The 26,914-nt window shown below is 37.2% G+C and overlaps 1 protein-coding gene across 2 annotated transcripts in view; it reads left to right on the top strand.

Annotated features, from left to right (window-relative positions):
* Positions 1–26,914, top strand: part of PPP2R3A (protein phosphatase 2 regulatory subunit B''alpha) — a 217,867-nt gene that overhangs the window by 168,430 nt on the left and 22,523 nt on the right. For both annotated transcript variants that reach the window (XM_042956215.1, XM_042956216.1), the window contains exons 12-14: positions 19,255–19,430; positions 19,946–20,064; positions 22,622–22,728. In XM_042956215.1, the coding sequence (XP_042812149.1) occupies positions 19,255–19,430; positions 19,946–20,064; positions 22,622–22,728 (402 nt within the window). The remainder of the gene's footprint in view (positions 1–19,254; positions 19,431–19,945; positions 20,065–22,621; positions 22,729–26,914) is intronic.

The raw sequence follows: 26,914 nt of genomic DNA, 5'->3' as shown, positions 1-26,914 counted from the left end.
TACCTAAATCCTAAGTTAACAGAGCTAAAGACCAGGAAGCAACAGTATATACCCAGCAAAAACCTCCAAACATTCAGGACTTGGGGGACCTTGGAAGTGGATGGGTGGAATAAAGGTAAAGCCAAAAATCAGGAGAATTTAGCAAGGTTTGTTTGAACAGTTGATCTCCAGATCATCTCTGCCCAGGCAGAAGACTGGTACTTTATTCCCTGGAAAATATAAAATAGAGGGCCTCTAAACTGGGGGACACAATTGAAGGTATGAGTAACATATTGAAAACAGAATAAGTGAGTATATACATACTGAATGCTGGGATGCCCAGTCTTCATTCCTCACTCAATGTACAGAATCCAAGCAACCTGTTCTGAACCTCCATGCAGGTGACTAAAAGATGCTTTTCTGGAGAATCCAGAAACTAAGAATAAAGACCTGAAGATTTGACATTGGATCATTTCCAAGGAAAGAACCTAACCAGATTACTTTATAGTAAAGCTCAGAGTCAAGAAACCCATAGATCAGAACTTCCAATCACCTTTTTAGCATCCACCCTTTTTTAAATTTTATTTATTTATTTATTTTATTTTATTTTATTTTTTTTTTTTTTTTTTTTTATTTTTAGAGCTAGAGAGCAGGAGCAGGGGAGAGGAGCAGAGAGAGAGAGAATCTTAAGCAGGCTCTATGCTCAGTGCAAAGCCTGGCATGGGGTTTGATCCCATGACCTTAGGATCATGACCTGAGCCGAAATCCAGAGTTGGACACTCAACTCAGTCAGTTGCCCTCGTGTCTATTCTTAAATATGAGCAGAGTACAAAGGATCTCTGAATATCTGAGTGAAACCTCTTACATAAAAGGTAGAGAGACTAGGGGCTCTTGGGTGGCTCAGTTGGTTGAGCATCTGACTTTGGCTCAGGTCATGATATCGCAGTCCATAAATTGGAGCCCCACATCAGGCTCTGTGCTGACAGCTCAGAGCCTGCAGCCTGCTTTGGATTCTGTGTCTCCCTCTCTTTCTGCCCCTCCCCCACCCACACTCTTTTCTCTGTCTAAAACATAAACATTAACAAAAATAAAATAAAAGGTAGAGACCAAACAGAAGGGGTGAAAAGCGACATGGATGAAACAGACAACTTCAGGGAAAAGAAACCTACAGCAGCAATAACAAGACACTGTAATAGAAGAAATTATATTCACAGAACATGAACAAAATGACTTTTTATAAAAGGAACATTCGAGGAACCAAAAACCATGGAAAATCAGAACTATGATAGCAGAAATTTAAAAAAAACAGAATGTTCAGTAGATAAAGCTAAATAAACCTCTCAGAAAGAACAACAAAGATGAAACAACAGAAAATAGAGACAAAATACGAAAATTAGAGAACCAGCCCAAAAAGTTCAAACACAACTGGAAACTGAAATATGATACAAGCCATGCATGTAATTTTGAAATTTAGCTACAAAAGATTGAGGACAGCAAGATGGCCGAATAGAAGTTTCCGTTGCTTGTCTCCTCACAGAAATATCAGTTTGAACAACTATCCATGCACAAAAATACCTTCAGAAGAGCTAAGGATTGCAGGTAAGAGATTGCAGCACCTGGATGGAACACAGAAATAACAAAAGATGAAGAGGGCAGAAAGGAAAAACCTCACATTACTTGTGTCACCCCATCTCCAAAGCCTAGGCAGCCCAGTATGAAGAGAGACATGGGGGAAGGAGTGAAGTGAGCACCCAACTTGACTGTGGACCCCAGCACTAGACCCTCCCAAATAAACAGCAACACCAGGCTAGCACCAGTGGACCCAGCCCCTATGCCCACCCCAGTGTCAGGCCAGCCCCCATGGACCCAGGCTCCAGACCCACACCTGTAGTCCCAGGCTCCAGGCTCACTCTAGCACCAAGCCAGCCCTCACAGTTCCAGGCTCCAAACAGACTACTGCAGAACCATCCACCATATTCATTCAGCACCAGGTTGGCCCTTATAGCCATAAGCTTGCCCTAGTGCCAGACCAGCCACAGGCAACCCATCCCCAAGCTCCAGCAAAATGCAGTAGACCTCAACAATGGCCAGTCCCCACAGACCCAAGCTCCAGGTCCATCACTGCAGACCTATATTTCTGACATCACAGACCCATTCCAGCAACAGGCCACTCCTTGCAGACCTAGGCTCCAGACCCACTTAACTACCAGGTCAGCCCCCATGGACCCAGGCACAGGCCTGCTCACCAGCTGGCCTGGGCTTCCTGAGGACTCGAGCCACAAACTTGCCCACAGACCCCATCAGACAGCGTGCCCAGAATTTCTGAGCAGACAAACTGCCAAAGGGCTTTCCTGCCAAAGTCAGTCTTTAAAGACTGAAAGAAGGACGCCTGGGTGGCTCAGTTGGTTAAGCATCTGACTTCAGCTCAGGTCATGATCTCATGATTCACAGGTTTGAGCCCTGTGTTGGGCTCTATGCTGACAGCTCAGAGCCTGGAACCTGCTTCAGATTCTATGTTTCCCTTTCTCTCTCTCTCCCTCCCCTGCTCTTGTGTGTGCGCACACACTCTCTCTCTCATAAATAACTAAATTAAGTAAATAAATAAGATGAAGACTGGAAGAGATACCTACTTCTTCAGATACAGAGACAACAATGCAGTGTCACAAGGATCATGAATAACCAAAGGAATGTGACACCACCATAGGAACAAAATAAAGCACCAGTAACTGACCTTAAAGAAACTGAGATTTGCAAACTGCCTGACAAAGAATTCAAAATAATCATCTTTTTTTTTCTTTGAGATTTATGTTGAGAGAGCAAGCAAGAGGGGAGGGGCAGAGAATGAGAGAATCCCAAGTAGGCTCCAGCATGGAGCCTGATGCTGGGATTGAACTCACAAACTGTGAGATTATAACCTGAACTGAAACCAAAAGTTGGACCTTAACTGACTGAGCAACCCAGGCGCCCTTTAAAACAGTCATCTTAAAGATTCTCAATGAACTATAAGACAAAACAGAGAACTAAGCAAAATCAGGAAAACAAAACATGATGAAAATGAGAAATGCAACAGAGAGAAACCATAAAATCCAGCCAAACAAATTCTGGAGCTGAAGAATACAATAACTGCACTGAAAAATTCCACAGAGAGTTTCAACAACAACTCAAGCAAAAGAAGGAATCTGTGAGCATTAAGACAAGTCAACTGAAATTACCCAAAGGAAAGAAAAGGGAAAAAAAATAATGAAAAAGAGGGCAAAAAGCTTACAAGACTTATGGGACACCATTAAAAGAAACAATAAACACATTATAGGAGTCCCAGAAGAAACAGATGAAGAAAAGAGAGAAAACATATTTAAATAAATAATGACAGAAAGCTTTACTAATCTGGAGAGGGAAATGAACATCCAGATTCATGAAGTCCAAGGAACCCCAAACAGATAAAATATAAAGAGATCTTCACTAAGACACATTATAAGCAAATTCTGAAAAGTCAAAGACAGAATTTTGCTTGCTCTCTCTCTCTCTGCTCCTCCCCCCCCCAAAAAAATAAACAATTTTTAAAGTTTTTTTAAAGGAGTGGGAGTACACCTGGGTGGCTCAGTCAGTTAAGCATCAGACTTTGGCTCAGGTCATAATCTCACGGTTCTTGGGTTCAAGCCCTGCATCAGGCTCTGTGCTGACACTTCAGACCTTGGAGCCTGCTTCAGATTTTGTCTGTCTGTCTGTCTCTCCCCCCTCCCCGTGCCCCTCTGTCACTCACACTCTCTCTCAAAAAGAAAACATTTAAAAAAAATTTTTAAGTCAAAAACATAATTTGAAACAGCAAGAGAAAACTAACTCATCACATACAAGGGAATTCCTAGCAGTAGATTTCTTACTTGACTACCTTGCCGACCAGGAGAATGGGATGATACATTCAAAGTGCCAAAAGAAAACACTGCCAACCAAGAACACTATAGTTGGCAAGGCTGTCCTTCGGAAATAAAGAAGAGATAAAGGCTTTCTCAGTCAACCAAGATCTGTGGGAGTTCATCATAGTAGAACTGCTTTACAAGAAATGCTGAAGAGAGTTCTTCAAGTTGAAAGGAAGAATGCTAACTAACATGAAAGTATGAGACTCATTGTAAGGGCAAAAATAAAGTCAAATTTACAATAATAGCATGAAAGTGCTTAAATCATTTTTAACTCTGGTTTTAAAAGACAAAAGTATCAAAAAACTACAATAATTAGATACTAGATATACAATATAGAAGAAAAATAAGTTGTGACATCAATAACAAAACGTTGGAGAAGTTAAAGCATACAGATTTCATATGCAATTGAACTTGTTATTGTCAACTTAAAATAGATTGTTACAACTAGGTTTTAGGTAATCTTCATGTTAACCAAAAAGAAAAGTAGATACACAAACGATAAATTAGATACACAAAAGATAAAGGAACCAAAGTATACCACTACAAAAAAATCAGTGAATGACAAAGGATCACAGCAAGAAAGGAATAACAGAAATACACAAGAGTTGAAACCAATTAACAAAATGGCAATAGTAAGTCCTTACATAAAAATAATTACTTTAAATGGATCAAAATAGCCAGTCAAAAGACACAGAGTGGCTAGATGGATTAAAGACAAGATCCCACAATATGCTGCCTACTAAAGACTCTTACAGTTCTAAGGACACATATAGGCTAAAAGTGAAGGGATAGGAAAAAATCTTCCATGCAAATGATAACCAAAAGAGAGCAGGATGGCATTACTTAATATCAGACAAAATAGACTCCAAGTCAAAAACTGTCACAAGAGACAAAGTCAGTATATAATGATAAAGGAGTCGATTCATCAAGAGGATATGACAATTATGAATATATATGTACCCAACAACAGAGCACCTAAGTGTATAAAGTAAGTATTAACAGATTTGATGGGGAAAATAGCAATACGATAATAGGGGACCTCAGCAGCCCACTTGCAACAATGGATAGATCATCTAGACATAAAATTAGGAAACAGCAGACTTGAACAGCACTGTAGACCAAATGGACCTAACACGCATATGAAGAACATTCCATCCAACAGCAACAAGATACACATTCACAAAGAGAATTCCCCAGGACAGATCATATTTTAGTCCACAAAACAAGTCAATAAATTTAAGTATATTGAATTATAACAAGTGTCTTTTCCAACCACAATGGTATGAAACTAGAAATCAGTAGCAGGAGAAAAACTGCAAATATGTGGAAAGTAAAAACACTCATGATCAATTAATCAAGAAATCAGAAAAGAAATCAAAATATCTTGAGACAAATGAAAATGGAAATAAAATATATCAAAACTAATGGAATGCATCAAAAGCAGTTCTAAGAGGGACCTTCAATAAATGCCTGTAGTAAGAAAAAGATAAACAACCTACCTTTACACCTCAAGAAACTAAAAAAGAACACACTAAACCCAAAATTAGCAGAAGCAAGAAAATAAGATCAGAGAAGAAATAAATAAAATAGAGACTAGGAAAAGCAGCAGAAAAAGATCAGTGAAACTAAGAGTTAGTTTTTTGAAAAGATAAAATTGACATATTTTTAAGTAGACTAAGAGAAGACTCAAATTATAAGTGAAAGAGGAGACATTACAATCAATACCATAGAAATAATATCACAAGCTACTACGAAGATTTATATGCCAATAAATCAAATAATGTACCAAGAATGGATAAATTCCTAGAAACCTACAACCTGCCAAGACTGAATCGCAAAGAAATGGAAAATCTGAACAGGCCAGTAATGAGTAAGGAGATAGAGTCAGTAATCAAAAACCTTCCAAAACAGAAAAGCCAAAAAGACCTGATGGCTTCATAGGTAAATTCTACCAATTAAAGAAAAATAAAATGCAGTGCTTCCCAAAGTCTTCCCAAAAATTGAAGAGGAGGGAACACTCCCAGACTCATTTTACGAGGCCAGCAATATCCTTATACCAAAACCAGATAAGGACACTACAAAAAAAGAAAATTATAGATCAATTGCCCTGATGAACATAGATGCAGAAGTCCTCAACAAAATGTTAGCAAACCGAATTCACATTAAGAGGATCAACACCATGAGTAATTGGGGTTTATCCCTAGAATGTAAGGAGGGTTCAACTACACAAATCAGTAAGTGTCATATACCACATTAACAGAAATGTAAATATTGTATGATCCACTCCAAAGATGCAAAAAGCATTTGACAAAATTCACACTATTTTCATGATTTAAACACACACACACACACACACACACACACACACACACACACACACACACACTGGGTAGAGAAAGAATGTATCTCAACAAAATAAAGGTTGTGTATATGTTCACAACTACCATCATACTCAGTGGTGAAAGCTGAAAGCTTTTCCTCTAAGATCAGAAACAAGGCAAGGATGCCTACTCTTGCCACTTTGATTCAACTGGGAATTCTAACTAGAATTTTTAGGCAAGACCAAGAAAAGGCATCCAAATCAGAAAGGAAGAAGTAAAGTTTTTTCTTTTTGCAGAGGACATAATATTACACAGTTGACTCTTGAACAACATAGGGGTTAGGGGTACTGACCTCCCACAAAGTCAAAAGTCCACATTTAACTTCTGACTCCCCCAGAATTTAATTACTAATATCCTATGATTGACTAGAAGTCTTACTGATAACATAAACCATTGATTAACACATATTTTTTATGTTACATGTATTATATACTACATTCTTAGAATGAGGTAAGCTAGAGGGAAAAAGCTTAAGAAAATTATAAGGAAGAGAAAATACATTTACAGTATTGTACTGACCAAGAAAAATCCATGTATAAGTGGACCCATGCAGTTCAACCTGATGTTGTTCAAGGGTCAATTTTATATATAAAACCCTAAAGACCACCAAAAAACTATTAGAACCAATGAACTAATTTAGTGAAGCTGTAGGATACAAAATCAACCTACAAAAATCAGTTGCATTTCTACACACTAATGATATCTGGAAAAATAAACCCATGTACAACAGCATCAAATAATTTTTTTTTTAATGTAGGAAGACATTTAACCAAGGAAATTAGAGATCTGTACACTGAACTCTATAAAATCTTGATGTAATAATTTGAATAGGACACAAAAAAATGGAAAGCTATCCCATCTTCATGGATTAGAAGAATTATTATAATTAACAATTGATATTATATATATAATATTATATCGTTAAAATACTACCTAAAGCTGTCTACAGATTCAATGCAATTTTTGTCACAATTCTAATGACATTTTTCACAAAAGTGAACAAAACAATCCTAAAGTTCATTTGGGACCACAAAAGACTGAGAAATGCAAAACCAGTTTTGAGCAACAAGAACAAAGCTAGAGGCATCACACTACCTAATTTCAAAATATACTACAAAGCTATACTATTCAAAAAAGCATGGTACTAACATAAAAATATAGACTATTGGACCAGGGTAGAGGGCCCAGAAATAGATGATAGTGGTGCCATGAACACATGGGGATAGGACAGTCTCTTCAATAAATTATGCTGGGAAAACTGGTTATCCACATGCAGAATGAAGTTGGACACTTGTCTCAATTTTAAAAATATCTACTCAAAATGGATTAAAGACTTAAATGTAAAGCCTGTAACTATAAAACTACTAGAAGAAAACAGAGAACAAGTTTCTTGACATTGGTGTGTACAATTTGATTTTTATAGGACCCAAAAGCACAGGCCAATTAATAATAATAATAATAATAATGGGATCGTATCAAACTAAAAAACTTTTAGTAGGAAACAATCAAGAGTGAAAACAACCTACAAAATGGAAGAAAATATTTGCAAGCCACATAGCTGATAAGTTAACATCCAAAATATATAAGGAATGTGAAATAATTCAACAAAAAAACTCAATTTAAAAATGGCCAAAGGTAAAATCAATGTACAGAAATCCGTTGCATTTCTGTACAAGTATGAAGCAGTAGAAAGAGAAATCAAGGAATCAGTTCCATTTACAATTCTACCCAAAACCATGAGATACTAGAATAAAACTAACCAGAGGTAAAAGATCTGTACTCTGAAAACTATTGAACACTTATGAAAGAAATTAAAGAGGACACAAAGAAATGGAAAAACATACCATGCTTATGGATTGGAAGAACAAATATTGTTAAAATGCCTATATTACCCAAAGTGATAGACACATTTAATGCCATCCCTATCAAAATACCACCAGCATTTTTCACAGAGCTAGAAACAAACAGTAGTAAAATTTGTATAGAACCACAAAGACCTCAAATAGCCAAAGCAATCTTGAAAAAGAAAAAGCTGGAAGCATCAGAATTCTGGACTTCAAGCTATATTACAAAGCTGTAGTGACGAAGAAAGTATGGTACTGGCACAAAAACAGACACATAGATCAGTGAAACAAAATAGAAAACCCGGAAATGAACCAACAAATGGTGTTGGGAAAACTGGACAGCAACATGCAAAAGAAAGAAGCTGGGACCACTTTCTTTTTAAAAAAAATTTTTTTTTAATGTTTATTTTTGAAGGAGAAGAGAGAGCATGAGCGGGGGTAGGGGCAGAGAGATGGAGACACAGAATCTGTAGCAGGCTGCAGGCTCGAAGCTGTCAGCACAGAGCCTGATGCGGGGCTTGAACCCACGAACTATGGGATCATGACCTGAGTCAAAGTTGGACGCTTAACTGACTGAGCCACCCAGGCACCACACTGAGACCACTTTCTTTCACCATAAGAAGTAAACTCAAATGGATTAAAGACCCAAATGTGAAACCTGAAACCATAAAAATCCTAGAAGAGAGCACAGGCAGTAATTTCACTGACATCAGCCATAGCAACATTTTTCTAGATAGGTCTCCTAAGGCAAAGGGAAAGAAAAGCAAATATAAACTTTTGAAACTACATCAAAATAAAAAGTTGCACAGTGAAGGAAACAATCAACAAAACTAAAAAGCAACACACAGAATGGGAGAAGATATTTAAAAATGACTTATCTGATAATGGGTGACTATCCAAAATATATAAAGAACTTCTAAAACTCAATACTGAAAAAGTAATCCAGTTTAAAAATGGGCAAAAGACAGGAATAGACATTTTTCCAAAGACCAAACAGTTGGCTAACAGACACATGAAAAGATGCTCAACATCACTCATCACTCATCATCAGAGAAATACAAATCAGACCTACAGTGATATATACCACTTCATGCCAGTCAGAATGGCTAAAATTACCAATACCAGAAACAACAGGTGTGGTTGAGGATGTGGAGACAGGGGAACCCTCTTACACTGTTGGTGGGAATGCAAACTGAGGCAGCCACTCTGGAAAATAGTGTGGAGGTTTCTCAAAAAGTTAAAAATAGAACTACCCTAGGATCAACTATTGTTGTGCACTACTAGGTATTTACCCAAAGGATACAGAAATACTAATTCAAAGGGGTATATACACAACAATGTTTAGAAGAGTATTACCAACAATAGCCAAATTATGGAGAGAGCCCAAATGTCCATCGACTGATGGATAAAATGGATGTAGTATGTATATACAATGGAATATTACTTAGCTATCAAAAAGAATGAAATCTTACCATTTACAACAATGTGGATGGAGCTAGAGAGTATTATGCTGAGCAAAATAGGTCAGAGAAAGACACATACCATATGATTTCATTCATATTGAATTTAAGAAACAAAATAAGTGAACAGGGAAAAAAGAGACAAAACAATAAACAGACTCTTAATGATAGAAAACTGATGGTTACTGAAGGAGAGGTGATGTGTGGGGGGAATAGATGAGTTAAATAGGTAATGGGTATCAAGGAAAGCACTTGTGATGAGCACTAGGTGTTGTAAGTGATGAATCACAAGTTCTATGCCTGAAACTAATATTTCACTGTATGTTAACTAGCTAGAATTTAAAAACTGGGGGAGGCGGGGAGGAAGAGATATATAAAAGTAAAAATGGGCAAAGGCTCTGAGTAGACATTTCCCAAAAGACCTATAAATGGCCAACAGGTAAATGAAAAGATGCTCAACATCACTAAGAATTGGCAAGAATGTGGAGAAAAGGGAACCATGGTAGACTGTTGATGGGAATATAAATTGGTACACCCATTATAATAAACAGTATGGAGGTTCTTCAGAAAATTAAAAATAGAACTAAACCATATGATCCAGTAATCTCACTTCTGTATATGTATCCAAAGATGATGAAATCACTATCTATCTTTCTTTTCATTTGCCGTTACTGTGCCAAAATGGAAAATATGCTGGTAGCAAATGGGACAATTTCTGAGGCTCAAAAAAATCTATCTTTTCTCAAATTATGACTGATTTATAAGCAAATGTAATGGTGCTTTTAACCACAGTAAATAAGTAAAACAAATTTTTTTCTAACTTGAGGCTCTTAAAAGTACAGGCTGCAAAGACTGACCTCAAATTACTTCACTACAATTCCAACTTCTTTTCTTAAAAAATTATTTTTATATTGAGGTATAATTGATATGATAGTTTTAGATGTACAACATAATGATTTGATATTCATATATATTGTAAAATGATCACTAACGTAAGTCCACTTAACATTCACCATATATATATAGATACAAAATTTTTTTCTTGTGATAGAAACTTTTAAGATCTCTTAGCAACCTTCAAATATGCAGTAAAGTCACCATGCTATACATTACATCCTCAGGACTTATCATAAATGTAAACTTGTACCTTTTCACCACCTTCACTCTGTTTGCCCATCCCACCCTCCACACTGGTAACCACCAATCTTTTCATTGTATATGTGACCTCAGTTGTTTTTTTTTTTCTTAGTTTTCAAATATAAGTGAGATCATAAGAGTATTTGTGTTTGACTTATTTCACCCAGCACAATGTCTTCAAGGTCCATCCATGTGGTCATAAATGGTAGAATTTCATTCCTTGGTTTTTTTTTTTATATTAACATATGGTGTTATATTTGTTTCAGGTATACAATATAACTATTTCACAATTCTATACATTTCTCAGTGCTCATCAAGATAAGTGTACTCTTAATTCCCTTAATTTATTTCACCTATCCTGCCAGACCTACTTCCCCTCTGGCAACCACCAGTTTGTTCTCTTTATTTATGAATCTGGGATTTTTGTTTGACTCTTTTCTCTCTGCTTGCTTGCTTTGTTTCTTAAATTTCACATGTGAGTGAAAACATACAAATTTGTCTTTCTCTGACCAACTTATTTAACATTATACTCTCTACTCCATCCATGCTGTTTACAAATGACAAGATTTCATTCTTTTTTATAGCTGAGTAATATTTCATTGTATGTATAAACCACTTCTTCATCTATTCATCTGTCAGGGGACAGATGTCTTCCATGTCTTGGGTGTTGTAAATAACACTGAAGTATACATGGGATACATATATCTTTTTGAATTAGTGTTGTTTTAGGTAAATACCAGTAGTGAAATTATTGGATCATATGGTAATTCTATTTTTAATTCTTTGAGGAACCTCCATACTGTTTTCCACAGTGACTGCACTAGTTTGCAGTCCCACCAACAGTGCATAAGGGTTCCTTTTTCTCCACATCCTCGCCAACACTCGTTTTTTCTTGTGTTTTAGTTTAGCCGTTCTCACAGGTGTGAGGTGATATCTCATTGTGTTTTTAGTTTGCATTTCCCTGATGATTAGTGATACAGAGCACATTTTCAGGTGTCTGTTGGCCATCTATATGTCTTCTTTAGAAAAATGTCTATTCATGGGGCGCCCGGATGGCTCAGTCAGTTAAGCATCAGACTCTTGATTTTGGCTCAGATCACGATCTCATGGTTTGTGGGATTGAGCCCTGTGTCAGGCTCTGCAGAGCCTGCTTGTGATTCTCTCCCTCTCTCTGCCCCTCATCTGCTTGTGCTCACTCTCTCAAAACAAATAAACCTTTTTTTTAAAAAGTCTATTCAAGTCTTCCACCCATTTTTTTAATCAGATAATTTCTTTTTTTATGGCGGAATAATATTTCATTGTGTATATATACTGCATTTTCCCTCTTTATCCATCAATGGACACATAGGTTGTTTCCATATCTTAGCTGCATGGGGTTGAAAATGGGGGGGTAGATATATCTTTTCAAGTTAATGTTTTCATTTTCTTCAGATAAATAACCAAAGGTAAAATTGCTGGATCATATGGAAATTCTGTTTATAATTTTTTGAGGAACCTCAATATTGTGTTCCATAGTAGCTGAATTAATTTACTTTCTCACCATGGTATACATAGGTTCCCTTTTCTCCACATTCTCCTCACCAACACTTGTTATTTCTAGTCTTTTTGATAATAATCATGCTAACAGGTGTGAGGTGATACTTCATTATATTTTTGAATTGCATTTCCCTGATAGTCATGTAGAGCATCTCCTCATGTACCTACTAGCCATCTGGGTGTCTTTGGAAAAATGTTTATTTAGACCCTCTGCCCATTTTTTTAATCAGTTTTTTTTTTTTGTTTGTTTGGTTTGGTTTGGTTTGGTTTGGTTTTTGCTATTGAGTTGTATGACCTCTCTATATATACTTGGATATACACCCCTTACCAGATATATACTTTGCAAATATTTTCTCCCATTCAGGATTGCCTTTTTATTTTGTTGATGATTTCCTTTGCTTTTGGTGTTATAGCCAAAAAGTTATTGCCAACACTGATATCAAAGAGTTTGCTGCTTATATTTTCTTCTGGAAGTTTTATACTTTTGTTATGTTTTTAATAAATTTTGAGTTGATTTTTGTGTATCGTATATGATAGTGGTCCAATTTCATTCTTTTGCATGTGGCAGTTTTTTCCAACACCATTTGTTGAAATGACCATCCTTTCTCCATTTTTTTTAAAGTTTATTTTGAGAGAGAAAAAATATGAGCGAGGGAGGTGCAGAGAGAGAGAGAGAGAGAGAGAGAGAGAGAGAGAGAGAACCACAAGCAGGCTGCATGCTGTCAGCTCAGAGCCTGATGCAAGGCTTGAACCCACAAAACTATGAGATCACAACCTGAGCCGAAACCAAGAGTGAGATGCTTAACCACTGAGCCACCCAGGCGCCCCTCCTTTCTGCATTTTATATCCTTGGCTCCTTTGTCATACATCAATTGACCGTATATAGGTGGGTTTATTTCTGGGCTCTCTATTCTGTTACATTGACCTATGTGTCTGTTATTATGCAAATAACATACTGTTTTCATTACTATAGCTTTGTAGTAGATTTTGAAATCAAGTAGTGTGAAATCTCCAGCTTTTTTCTTGTTGCTCAATACTGCTTTGGGTATTCATGGTCTTCTGTCATTCCATACAAATTTTAGGATTGTTTGTTCACTTTCTGTTAAAAAAAAAAAATGCCATTGGAATTTCTATAGGGATTGCACTGAATCTGTAGAATGCCTTGAGTAATACTAACAATATTCTTCCAATCCATGAACATGAACTGTCTTTGCATTTATGCAGGTCTTCAGTTTTATCAGTGTCTTAATAGTTTTCGGTGTACAAGTCTTTCACTTCCTTGGTTAAATGAATTCCCAGGTATTGTATTCTTTTGGATGCAGCTGTAAACAGGATTGTTAATTTCTTTTTCTACTTTGTATTGATTTTTGCATCCTGCAGTTTTATAGAGTTTATTACTTCTACACTTTTTTTGGTGGAGTCTTCAGGGTTTTCTGTATATGTCATCTGCAGAGTTAACAGTTTTACCTCTTCCTTGTCCAATTTGGGGAAAAAAGGGAAATCCTTCCCTTTTATTTCTTTTTCTTGTCTAATTGGTCTGTCTAGGTCTTCTAGTACTATGTTGAATAAAAATGGTGAGAGTGGGTATTTTTGTCTTGTTCTAGATCTTGCAGGAAAAGCCTTCAGCTTTCTACCACTGAATATGATGTTAGCTGTGGGCTTCTCATACATGACCTATTATATGGAGATATATTCCCTCTGTCCCCACTTTGTTAAGAGCTTTTATCAGACATGGATGTTGAATTTTATCAACTGCTTTTTCTACATCTACTGACATGACCATGTAATTTTTATCTTTCATTTCATTAATTTCATCTCATTGATTGATTTGCAGATGTCGAGCCATCCTTGCAACCCCGGAATACCCACTTTATCATGGTTTATGATCCTTTTAATGTACCGTTGAATTTCAGTTGCTAATACAAGTAAAACCTTGGTTTACGAGCATAATTCATTCTGGAAACATGCTTGTAATCCAAGGCACTTATAGATCAAAGCAAATTTCCCCATAAGAAATAATGGAAACTTGGGGCGCCTGGGTGGCCCAGTCAGTTAGGCATCCAACTTCAGCTCAGGTCATGATCTCACAGCTTGTGGGTTTGAGCCCCATGGTGGGCTCTGTGCTGACCGCTCAGCCTGGGGCCTGCTTCTGATTCTGTGTCTCCCTCTCTCTCTGCCACCCCCGCTTTGTGCTCTGTTTCTCTCTCAAAATTAAAAAAAAAATTTTTTTAATTTTAATAAAAAAATTGAAAACAGAAATAATTGAAATTCAGATTATTTATTCCACATCCCAAAGATACTCATATAAAAATGATTACAATACTATAATCTGATACAAAATAATAAATGTAAAGAAAAATAAGTTAACTGGCACTTACCTTTGAAAACCTTCATGGCTGGTATGAGGAAGACAAGAGAAAGGAGGCTTATTGTATAGGATGAATTTCACCTATCGCTAACAGAATCACTGCTGTCTTGGCTCAGTGGAACCTTTTTCTGCATGGGAGCCATTGTATATGCTCACATGGATGCTGACTAGAGTACAGTATTAATAAACTCTTGTCATATACTATATTTAATGTAACTGGCAATAAGGCAGCAAAGGAAAGGGTCTATATCTGCAGGCAGCCTGACCTCGAATGAAGTAAAGCATTCCTAAGCTTAGTCTTGCATGGAAAAGCAAAGGACTGTCCATAGGTGCTTTGTAGTGACAAAAAATACACTAGTACCAACTGTGGGAACCTTCCAACATTCTGAAAAATCACTGATTCCTGCCAAACACCACAACCTGAGACCGAGCATCCAAAAACAGGATACAATCCCACCGAGAGAGGGAGGAAGGGAGGAAAGGAGAGAGAGAGGGAAGGAGGGAGGAAAGAACCATTGGCTCAGTTGTGATCATGTGACATTCGGCATCACGTACTACTCATATTTCAAGACACTGCTCGTTTATCAAGTTAAAATTTATTAGAAATTTTGCTTGTCTTACAGAACACTCACAGAACAAGGTACTCGCAATCCAAGGTTTTACTGTATTTTGTTGAGGATTTTTGAATCTGTATTCATCGGTAATATTGGCCTGTAATTTTCTCATAGTGTCCTTGTTCTGTTATCAGGGTACTGCTGGCCTTGTAAAAGGAGTTTGGAAGTATTCCCTAATCTTCTATTTTTTTCACATTTTTCATTCTTTTTTCTTTTTGCTGCTCTGATTGAGTTCCACTGCCCTGTATTCAAGTTTACTGATCCTTTCTTCTGCTTTATCTAGTCTGGTTTCAAACTCTTCTGATGTATTTTTCAGTTCAGTTATTATATTCTTCAGCTCTATGACTTCTGTTTAGTACATTCTTATATTTTTCATCTCTGAGTTCTGTCTTCATCCATTCATCTCCCAAGTTCAGTGAGCATCTTTGTGACCATTATTTTGAATTCTTTATCAGGTAAATCACTTAACTTAGTTTTATTAAGGAATTTTTTCTGAGGTTTTCTCATTTTTTAATTCAGAACATATTTTTTTGTTTCATCATTCTGCTTGACTGTGTTGATTTCTGTGCATTAGATAAAATAACCACCTCTCCAAGTCTTGAATAGTAGCCTTGTGTAGTAGGTAAACTTTATTGTTCAACCCTGTCCTAGCCCTTGTATCTTAAACCTTTTAATTGTCCAAGCATCCTCTTTTATTTTTAATGGCTCCTAATAGTCGAGGTTGTGCCAAGACCTGTCATTATCCCAGAGGGGAAGATTTCAGCACCTAGATGGAGGCTGGTTGTCATCTTTTAAAAGTATGCACATATATACAGTCCTGTGGGACCACAAACATAAGCCTCACTGGCCACCAGAGCTAAGCAATCTTAAGTATCCCCTGGGCATCAGTCTCCAAAATTGGGGTACCATACAAGTGCATCAGCTCCTTTCTAAAAGATACCAGCAGCTGGAATGAGACAAAGGGAGAACACAAAGATGGCAACCACTTGCCTCCATACCCTGAAAGCAACTCCATAAGCTCCTAGATGTGTGCTAAACCTGAAACCTACCTTTTGGGCTGAAACTCCAACACAAGCAAATAGCCCTCTTTCACAGAAAGCCTGAGAGTATGTTTCAACCTCTTGTCTGTGCAGTACCCCGGATATAGTAGCCTGCTAAGAACTAGGTCTCCTATTGTTACAGTCTCATGGGGCCCAGGAACACAAGCCCCCCTGGCCACCAGAGCCAGGCTATCGGTGAGCATCCCTGGGTGGCAGCTGCAAATACCAGGCAGGGCTCCAGACATAAAAACAGGGCACCAGATGCATGTAAAAGCTCCCCTCCGGGAGATAGTGGCACTGTGTAGTGCAGCAGAGGAGAAGAGTGAACATGGTATCCTCTAGCCTCTGTCCCCAGAGAGTACCCCAGCAGGCCCCTAGATGTGTGTTTTAAGTTAGATGCCTGCCCTAAGGCCAAGGCTTTTAGATAAGGAAATGAGTGTCTTTCACAGAAAGTTTGGGTGTCTATTGGCTGCTTCTGCACTGGTCGCTAGCATGGGTGAGTCCAAGCACATAAGCCCCTTACGAGCCATTTCTCACTTAACTGTACCCTTTTGGGTCTCATGGACACAAGCTCTATAGAGATTTCCAAAGCCAGATGTTTTAGGGAGTCATCTTTTAGTTTCAGGTCTTAAGAGTTACGGTGCCCAGTATGAGATTCAAACCCTTCACTCCTTGGAAGAAGTTCCAGGTTTTAAGTTTCCTCTTGCTTGTAGGTCACCATGACAGAGGTGGGGATTATAGTGAGATTGTGTGTCAGCCTGTCCTACCCACTTAGATGTGGGGTTTTCTTGTCTGCACAGTGTGTAGGAGTTACTCAGTTCTAAGGAGTCTTTTCAGAAGAACTTGTTCCATATGTAGCTGTAGATTTGGTGTGTCTACATGGGAGAAAGTTCAGGATCTTCTTACATTACCATCTTGAATCAGAACTCTGAAATAAACATCATGAAGTACCTGCACTCCTATGTTCACTGCAGCATTATTCACAGTAGCCAAGATATGAAATCACCCTAAATGTCCCTCAGTGGATAAATGGATAAAGAAAGTATGGGATACACACACACACACACACACACACACACACACACACACACACTAGAATATTATTCACCCTTTAAAAAGAAGGAAATTCTGTCATTTGCGACAACATGGATGATCTCAGAGTACACCATGCTAAGTGAAATAAGGCATGCACAGAGACACAAATACCACATGATCTCACTTACATGTGAAATCTAAAAACTGTCAAACACAAAGAGTCATAGAGTAGAATTTTAGTTAGCAGGAGTTGAGGGAAGAAGGAAATGGGGAAGTACTAGTCAAAGCGTACAAAGTTGCAGTTAGAATGAAACATACAACATGGTGAGTATGGTTAATAATACTGTATTAAATATTAGAAATTTGCTAAGAGTAGATTTCAGGTCTTCTCATCCCCCTCCCCCCCAAATATAATTAAGTGAGGAGATGATATGTGAAATAATTTTACTGTAGTAATTATTTCACAATGTATATATTATCTCATTGTACCCCTTAAATACAGTTTTTACTAAAATTGTTTTAAAAAACTATAAAGGAAATTTAGCCACAGTAAAGATGTAGAAAAACATAAAGTTAATTGTAATTAAATATCTTATTTAATCCACTATCTAAAATGTTATTGCAACATCTCATCAATATAAGAATATTGATGTTTTACTTTTTTTTCATATTAAGTCTTCAAAATCTGTTGTGTATTTACACTTCAAGATATCTCAAATTGGACTAGGAACATGTGGATAAGTGGCTACCATATTTGACCATGCAGATGTGAATAACAAGAGTTCCAGAAAAAAAGAATGGATAAGGGTGAAAAGAGGCAGGGAAGAAATAAAATAATTTAAGAAAATTTCCGAGAACTAAAGAATACTAGCTTCCAAATTGAGTAAGCTCTCAGAAAGCCCAAGAAAGTAGATGAATTAGACCCAGACCAGGATACTTCATCATGAGATTTCAAAATACCAAGGACCCAGAGAAACCTCTATAGGCTTCAAAGGAAAAAAAAAAAGTTACTATAGTCAAAGGATCAGACATCAGCATGGCTTTAGACTTCTCAACAATAGTGGATAGATAGAAGATAGTGTAGTGAATCACTGCCTTTAAACTTCTGAAGGAAAAGCACCACCAAGGTATAATTCTGTAACCAAAATATCAACCAAGTTAGGAGGCAGATAAACAGTATTTTCAACTATCTAAGATCTCAGAAAATGTATGTGCCTCACTCCCTTTTTTTAGGAAGCTACCGAAGAATATGTTACACTAAACAAGGAAGTCAACCAAGAATGAGGAAAGTGTGAGATACAAGAAATAAGAGAAAGGTGAAAGGAATCCCTGGGATGAAACCATGAATCCAGTCTAGAGAGCAACCAGTGCAGTTAAAGTAGGTCAGAAGGAAGCAAGAAAGACTTCATCAAGAAAATCCAATTCATAGAACCCTGATGAGAATGATTATGGATGTAGAAAACTGGCACATATGGGCACTGAATAGTAACATGTACACAGAAATCTAAGCAAATAAGAGATAAAAGAAAAAGTTGAATAATTTATATTACGAGGTTCAGAAGGGCATGTAGGTAAAGGAGAAAGAGAGGTAGAAGAGCTAAAACCTCATTTTTCAATGTATGAAATTAATACACAGTTCTTAAAACAGAAATGTAAGGAAGGAGCAATATAGGCATCTTATCTGAAAATATAAAAACCAAAATAATCAGGTATTGAAAGTGGTTGATTCTGGGGAAGGGAAATAAAGGGAAGAAGGGGTCTGGCCAGTTTTTCTAACAAATTTTATAAAACTGTGTTCCTCTAAGTCTCAAGTATACACATATTAACTTATTTTAAAAGAAAATATACACATACTAACTTATTTTAAAAGAAACATGGGCAGTAATAAATCTGGGTGAATAAAGGACCTTACCAGGCCATTGCTAACGAGTGTTCTTATCTTCTAGCATTGAGTATTGGTTCCGCTGCATGGATATGGATGGAGATGGTGTACTCTCCATGTATGAGCTGGAGTACTTCTATGAGGAGCAATGTGACCGGATGGAAGCCATGGGCATTGAGCCCTTGCCATTCCATGATTTGCTGTGCCAGATGCTTGACCTGGTGAAGCCAGCCAGTGATGGTAAGATTGAGTAAAAGACCATCTGCACTACTCACCTATGTAACAGAGGGGGGCCTTTAATCCTGGATTGTCCCAAATTACTGAACTTCCAGAGTCTTCCATACTGGCTTCCCAAATACAGAAATATTTAAGTTTCTCCTTTACCACTAGTTTAGAACCAACAACTAATGGCAAATCAAGTTTAAGAAATTTCCCCCTAGAAACAGAAGGCAGATTAGTGATCGCCCTAGGCTGGGTGAGGAGATGGGGAAGGTCTGCTTGATGAGTACAGAGTTTCCTTTTGGAGTGAGGAAATGTTATGGAACTCGGTAGTGGTAATGGTTGTACAACACTGTGAATGTACTAAAAGCTGCTGAATTGCACACTTTAAAATGGTAAATTTTATGTCCATTTTACCTAAAAAAATGGGATTTTATATAATAAAATTGGCATATTCGTATACTCTTAAACTTCAGTAAAAGTTTTTTTCACTTGCCAAAAAGTTCTTGAAATTTACTGGATTTGTTTTTACATAGGCAAAATAACACTACGAGATCTGAAGAGATGCAGAATGGCACACATTTTTTATGATACTTTCTTTAATCTGGAGAAATACTTGGACCATGAACAGAGAGATCCTTTTGCGGTCCAGAAGGTACTGGTTTTAACTTCCTTTGAAGGCTGCAGTATCAGGGGTTGTGTGCTACAGATAAAAACGGTCTTTCCCTGTGAGAATCTTGTATTTAAAGAGGTAACATATAGAACATTTTCTCACCTACTGAAAAGAGAGAAAAAAGGACCTAGAGCACATGTCTCTCCATAGCTAATCTTCAAGTTTAGGTAACCTGCATCTGTCTATCACTGAGTGAATTTTGTGGTCTGTATACTTATATGTTAGACACTAGTTACAAAAAAGTTTTGAAAAAAATTTGTCCTTCTAACTTTTAAAAAAAATGTATCAATAGAACCATCTGTATTAAAAAGTATATTGGGGTTAACTGTACCATTCATTTCCAGGATTACATTGTAAATAGCTCTCCCAATCATAATGAAAACTAGACATTCTCCATAATAGCCCTCAGATAACAAAACACTTTTTCAAGTGTTAATGACTGTTGTGCATGACTATCAGTTTGAAGTCATTCTACACCTGAATAGAGATGAGCACCCTTACGCGTACACAAAAACCTGTGGACCCTCAAAAAGCCCTGAACATATGGTCTATGTCAAAATAATAATAGTAATAATAATAATAATAATAATAATATCAGCACTTCCCCTTCTCTTGTTTAAAAAGTAAAAATTATGTGGGGGTGCCTAATGGCTCAGTCGAGTTGGTTAAGCATCCAGCTCTTGGTTTTGACCCAGGTCATGATCTCATGGTCCTTGAGTTCAAGCCCTGTGTGGAGCCCCACATTTGCACTGACAGTGCAGAGCCCACTTGGGATTCTCTCTCCCCCACCCCTGCCCCCTTCCTTGCTTGTGTTCTCTCTCCCTCAGAACTTTAAAAAAATTTTTTTTTTAATTCTGTTAGTAGAAAAGGACTGTTTGAGTTGAGTCCTACAGGAATACAACTACCAGAAACTTTCAGTCTTTTTCTTCTACATGTTGACCTAAATAGTAGTAAGAATACAAAGATCACATTATTTTTTAAGTTTATTTATTTGTTTTTGAGAGAGACGGAGACAGTCACAAGTGGGGTAGGGGCAGAGAGTGAGACAGAGAATCCCAAGCAGGCCCCACGCTGTCAGTGCAGAGCCGATGCAGGGCTTGAACCCACAAAACTGTGTGATCATGACCTGAGCCAACACCAACATTTAGACATTTAACCAACTGAGCCACCCAGGCACCACATACGTTATTTTTAATTTTTTTTTTTTTTTTTTAATTTTAGAGAGCACAAGCAGGGGAGGGGGGCAGAGGGAGACAGAATTTCAAGCAGGCTCCACACTCAGTGTGGAGCCAATGCAAAGGTCAATCCCATGACCCTGGGATCATGATCTGAGCTGAAATCAAGAATTGGACACTCAACTGACTGAGCCACCCAGACACCCCCAAAGATCACCTTCTAAAAACAAATATTCTACGCCTGATCTTGGGGCATATCAAGGCACATTATTACTAGCTTTAAAAAAAAATTTTTTTCCCGGGCACCTGGGTGGCTCAGTTGGTTAAGTGTCCACCTTCAGCTCAGGTCATATCTTGTAGTTCGTGAGGTTGAGCCCCATGTCGGGCTCTGTGCTGACAGCTCAGAGCCTGGAACCTGCTTCCAATTCTGTGTCCGCCTCTCTCTCTGCCCCTCCCCCACTCGTGCTATCTCTCAAAAATAAATAAACATTAAAAAAAAATGCCAATTATAAATCTAAGATGTAAGTTTCAAAGATGTCAAAAGGATGGAGTAGGGGTTCTTAAAATGAGTTAAGTATCATAATCATATTGTATGGTCAGTATTTAGGTATTTACATTCTTCTGGGCATGACTAACCTTACATCTGAGGGCAGTGCTAATAACTCATTTTAATTATGGAAAAGCATTTTACCTGGAATATATAATCCAAGATACTGCCCAGGTTGGAGAAGGAAAAGAAAATGTATATAGCCTTTTCCCCCTTTATAAAATTTGTAAGAGATGGCAGTATATCAAGATTTATTCTGATCTGCAGAGAACATTTTTAGTCAAAAAGTGCTCAGTAAATTCCAGTGACTGTGTTGAAGAGACATATGGTCATATAGAGATAAAAAGAAGAGCAAAAAGTAGCAATCGAGCATGTACAGTATAGCAAAGGAAATTATTTGGGGGAGAAGGGCTCTTTCTAGGAAAATAGCACAGATGACATGGTATCTGAGCTGGCTTTTACAGAAGCAATAAAAATATGCCAGGGAGGGGAGGAAGCAATGGTCTGTTTCAGGTGGGCATATGTAAACCACAAGTCACTCCAGATAGCTGGTGTGCAAAGTGCCAGGGAGAAGAGCCCAGACAAAGGTCTCTCATTATAAGGCTAAAGAATCTAGACCTAAAGAATTCACTGCTGAGGAGTTCACTATAATTTTATGATTGGAGGCATACAAATCACTTTAAGAGTGTTACTTTAGCACCTCTCTTAACATGTTAAAATGAAATATTTTCAGGCAGGTCATCACAAATGTTCACTGAAGAAAACCAATCTCCAATTCTTTGTCTTTATTTTTGTTTCCTTTCCTCTTTGCAATCAGGATGTTGAGAATGAGGGGCCTGAGCCCTCTGACTGGGACAGGTTTGCAGCTGAGGAGTATGAGACTCTTGTTGCAGAGGAATCTGCCCAAGCACAGTTCCAGGAAGGGTGAGTGAGGTCCCTGGGTCTTATAGAACTTTTTTAACAGGGGTAATCATATCAGGAATGGTAAAACCATCTTTAAAAAATCAAACTAGTAATCCTTTCTTATTTTTGGATATCCTGATTATAACCAACTTTAGTTGAAAGAATATTTTTCCAGCAATCTTCCCTTCTTCACTAATTTCCTAAAACTCTTCTCGTGTCCCATTTCCTTTAATGGAGTTGTACTTTTCACTGGAAGCTAAGATCATCGTGCAGTCATTCTACTTTGTTAGTGATATCACATGCTGTAAAAACATTTAGCATTTACTAAAATGCTGTAAAAACAGGATGAGACTAAAAGAACTGAAGCTCTTTTAAATAATCAAGGTGACCATGTTTAAAACAAATCTTTACCATACATGTTTTTTTGTATTCAACACTGAACAAGAATTTACTTCTACAACAAATTTGTAATAGGGTATATATAATTCCATAAAGGGATCATGGTAAGAAACTGTTCAAGACTTTCATTGCTTAGATCATTTCGGCAACTTTATAATTTGTTGGCTCTTTCCACCATCTTCTAGTGATTTCTTTTGTAGTTCCTCTAAGGCTCTTAATTCTTATTAATGTAATATTTTTTCAATAGGTAATATATTCATATGTTTTAATATTCAAAGAAACAAGGATAGTTTCCTACTGCCCAGTTTTCCTCCCTAGGAGCAATCACTGTGACCTTTTTTTTTTTTTTAATATTTATTTATTTGGGGGAGGGTGCAAGCAGGGGAGGAGCAGAGAGAGGGGGACAGAGGATCAGAAGCAGGCTCTGCACTGACAGCACCAAGCCTGATATGGGGCTCAAATTCACGAACCATGAGACCATGATCTGAGCCGAAGTCAGACACTCAAACCGACTGAGCCACCTAGGTTCTCCCACATTTTCTTACGTGTCCTTCCAAAGACACCCTCCCACTTTATTTCCTATACATATATATATATACACACATACATACATTCATATACGTGTGTATATATAAAAAAGCACATATACATTCTTTTATTTCTTTTTTCTGTACACATATGGTAGCATAGTATATTAATTGTTTGGTACTTTGCTTTTTCCACACTTATGTAAAGTTTCTGTTATAGAAGATGAGTAAGTTCTAGAGATCTGCTATACAACTTAGTGCCCATAGTTAAAAATGTGGGTATTCTGCAGTTTAAAATGTTAAGAGAACAAATCTCATGTCTTCCTACAAAACACACACAAAAAAATACCATGAAATTTTTGGAGGTGAACAGATTTTTGGAGTACCTTGATTGTGGTATCACAGATGTATGCATATATCCACACTGATCAAGGTGTAATTGTTAAATGCATATAATTTTTGTGTATCAAACCTAAATAAAGACAAAAACAATAACAAAGATTGGGAAGACAGCATGGTGAACCAAAAACACTTGTATTTTACAATTACTGAGGTATAAATAAAGCTTCACAAATATTTTGGGGGCCTTGAGTACATGAAAAAATTTTTAAAAGCCCAACAAATGGGAGATTATTTCATGCATGTATCTGATGAATGTTCTAAGTATTTCTACAGCTGCACAATATTCTACTGTACAGTTATGCCACTATGACAAATAAAATGTTCTAATGAATAATCTTATATACATGTAATTTTATACATATGTAAGACAAATTTCTATAAGTATAGCAAACAGAGGAGGGTTTCAGAGAAACCAACAAGAAATAATGCAGACACCCAGAACTAGCAACAGTGGGGAGCCACTTCCATCCTTAGGTCTAAAAGGACAAGGAGATAAAACCATCATCAGAACCCAAAGAGAGTAAGTATATGGAGAGAGCTGACAGGAGCTGTGACCTTCAGTAATGGAATTTAGTCAAACTATGGCAATCTAGGTGAGAGCTGCTAGAATAAATACCCAATTTCACTTTGCTCATATCCCTTAGTATCCTGCTGGCACTTCTCATTGGTTTCCAACCAGAAACAAGAAGATAAGAGAACTCATGTAGTCTGTTTGGATCAGCCTCCTTATCCACCTAGCTAAGGGGAGAGTAGATCTAGAAGGATAAACATCAAATATCCAGCTCAGTACAAATGCCAACAGAGATTCTACATTTCACACGCTTACCATTAAGTCTTCAATATCTTTTTTGAGAGTACTGAAGAAGCCATCACCAAACTACTTTCTTTAATCTTGAGATATCCTTAATATGCTTACTCACAAAACTGGGGTCTTATTTTTATGTCATGGACCCAGAAACCCAGAAAAATCATTCATCATTATTTTAAGCCTGACTGAATAAGAAGAGAAGATAGGCAAGTGTATTCATAAGCATAATCTAAAATTTTTTTGGCACTGAGCTTCCTTAGAGTAAGGTTACTTATGAAGCAGCATCACTACTGTTAAGAGCATCTGTGGTTGTTTATAATAGTGAAAAATTGGAAGGTCTGATAGGAAGATTAATAAAATTATCCTGCATATACATAGTATAATTCCATGTAAACATTACAAATCATTTTGTGGACGTATATTTCTTGACTATTATAAAGAAAAAATTGAAATGTGGAGGAAGGCTTTAAAAGATATCAAGTAAGGGGGAGCCTAGGTGGCTCTGTTGGCAAAGCATCCAACTCTTGATTTTGGCTCAGGTCATGATTTCACAGTTCATGAGATCGAGCCCCATGTCAGGCTCTGCACTTACAATGCTGAGCCTTCTTAAGATTCTCTCTCTCCTTCTCTCTCTGCCCTTCCCCCATTCATACATGCATGTGGGCACTCTCTCTCTCTCTCTCTCTCTCAAAATAAGCAAACATTTAAAAAAGATCAAGAAGGAATAGTAAAGTGTAAGAAAGAAAATTAGGTATACATAAGGAAAACAACAGGGATCTTAGTATGTATTAGACAACAAAGCAAATGGAACACAAAAAATTCAAAGATAATAGAAAAGCTTTTTTTTTTTTAAATAAAGTTCCTGAAATCCAAAAGGTCAGAAGTCATACAATATCCAGGAAATACTGAAAATTATTGATTCCCAATATATGTTGTGAATTTGCCAGTGTTCAAAGATAAATATTGGATAAAGGGTTAGCATCCAAAATCCATAAAGAATTCACCAAACTCAACATCCATAAAACAAATAATCCAGTGAAGAAATGGGCAGAAGACATCCAGATGGCTAACAGACACATGAAAAATCATCAGGAAAATAAAAATCAAAACCGCAATGAGATACCACCAAACACCTGTCAGAATGGCTACAATCAACTTGGGGAACAACAGATGTTGGTGAGGATGTCGAGAAAGGGGGACCCTTTTGCACTGTTGGTGGGAGTGCAAACTGTTGCAGCCACTCTGGAAAACAATATGGATATTCCTCAAAAAATTAAAAATACAACTACCCTACAACCCAGCAATTGCACTACCAGGCATTTATCCAAAGGATACAAAAATGCTGATTTGAAGGGCACTGTGCACCCCAATGTTTATAGCAGCACTATCAACAACAGCCAAAGTATGGAAAGAGCCCAAATATCCATCCACTGGAAAAAGGATAAAGAAGATGTGGGGTGTGTGCATGTATATACATATAAACACACACACACACACACACACACACACACACATTGGAATACTACTCGGCAATGAAAATGAAATCTTGTCATTTACAACTATGTGGATGGAACTAGAGGGTATTATGCTGAGTGAAATCAGTCAGAGAAAGATACCATACGATTTCACTCATGTGGAATTTGAGGAACTCAGGAGATAAACACAGGGGAAGGGAAGGAAAAATAAGAAAAACAGAGGGAGGCAAACCATAAGAGACTCTTCTATACAGAGAACAAACTGAGGGTTGCTGGAGGAGAGGTGGGTGAGGGGATGGGTTAAATGGGTAATGGGCATTAAAGAGGATACTTTTTGGGATGAGCACTGAGTGTCATATGTAAGAGATGAATCCCTGGGTTCTACTCCTCAAGCCAAGACTACACTATGTGTTAACTAACTTGATTTTAACTTTAAGAAAGAAACTTTAATTGGGTTTCTTTTCCACTTAAAAAATTCAAGTCCTCAGACAAGGGAAAAATAAAATCACCCTCGCCTCAGATACCTCCATGGTAAAAATGAATATTAGAAGATCATAAAACAACACATACAACTTTTTCAGAGAAAAAATTTCTAT

Source organism: Panthera tigris, chromosome C2 (genome assembly GCF_018350195.1).
Source record: "Panthera tigris isolate Pti1 chromosome C2, P.tigris_Pti1_mat1.1, whole genome shotgun sequence".
NCBI classification, from domain to species: Eukaryota; Metazoa; Chordata; class Mammalia; order Carnivora; family Felidae; genus Panthera; species Panthera tigris.
Note: the sequence above shows the minus strand (reverse complement) of the source record. Positions and strands in the feature narration are given on the sequence as shown.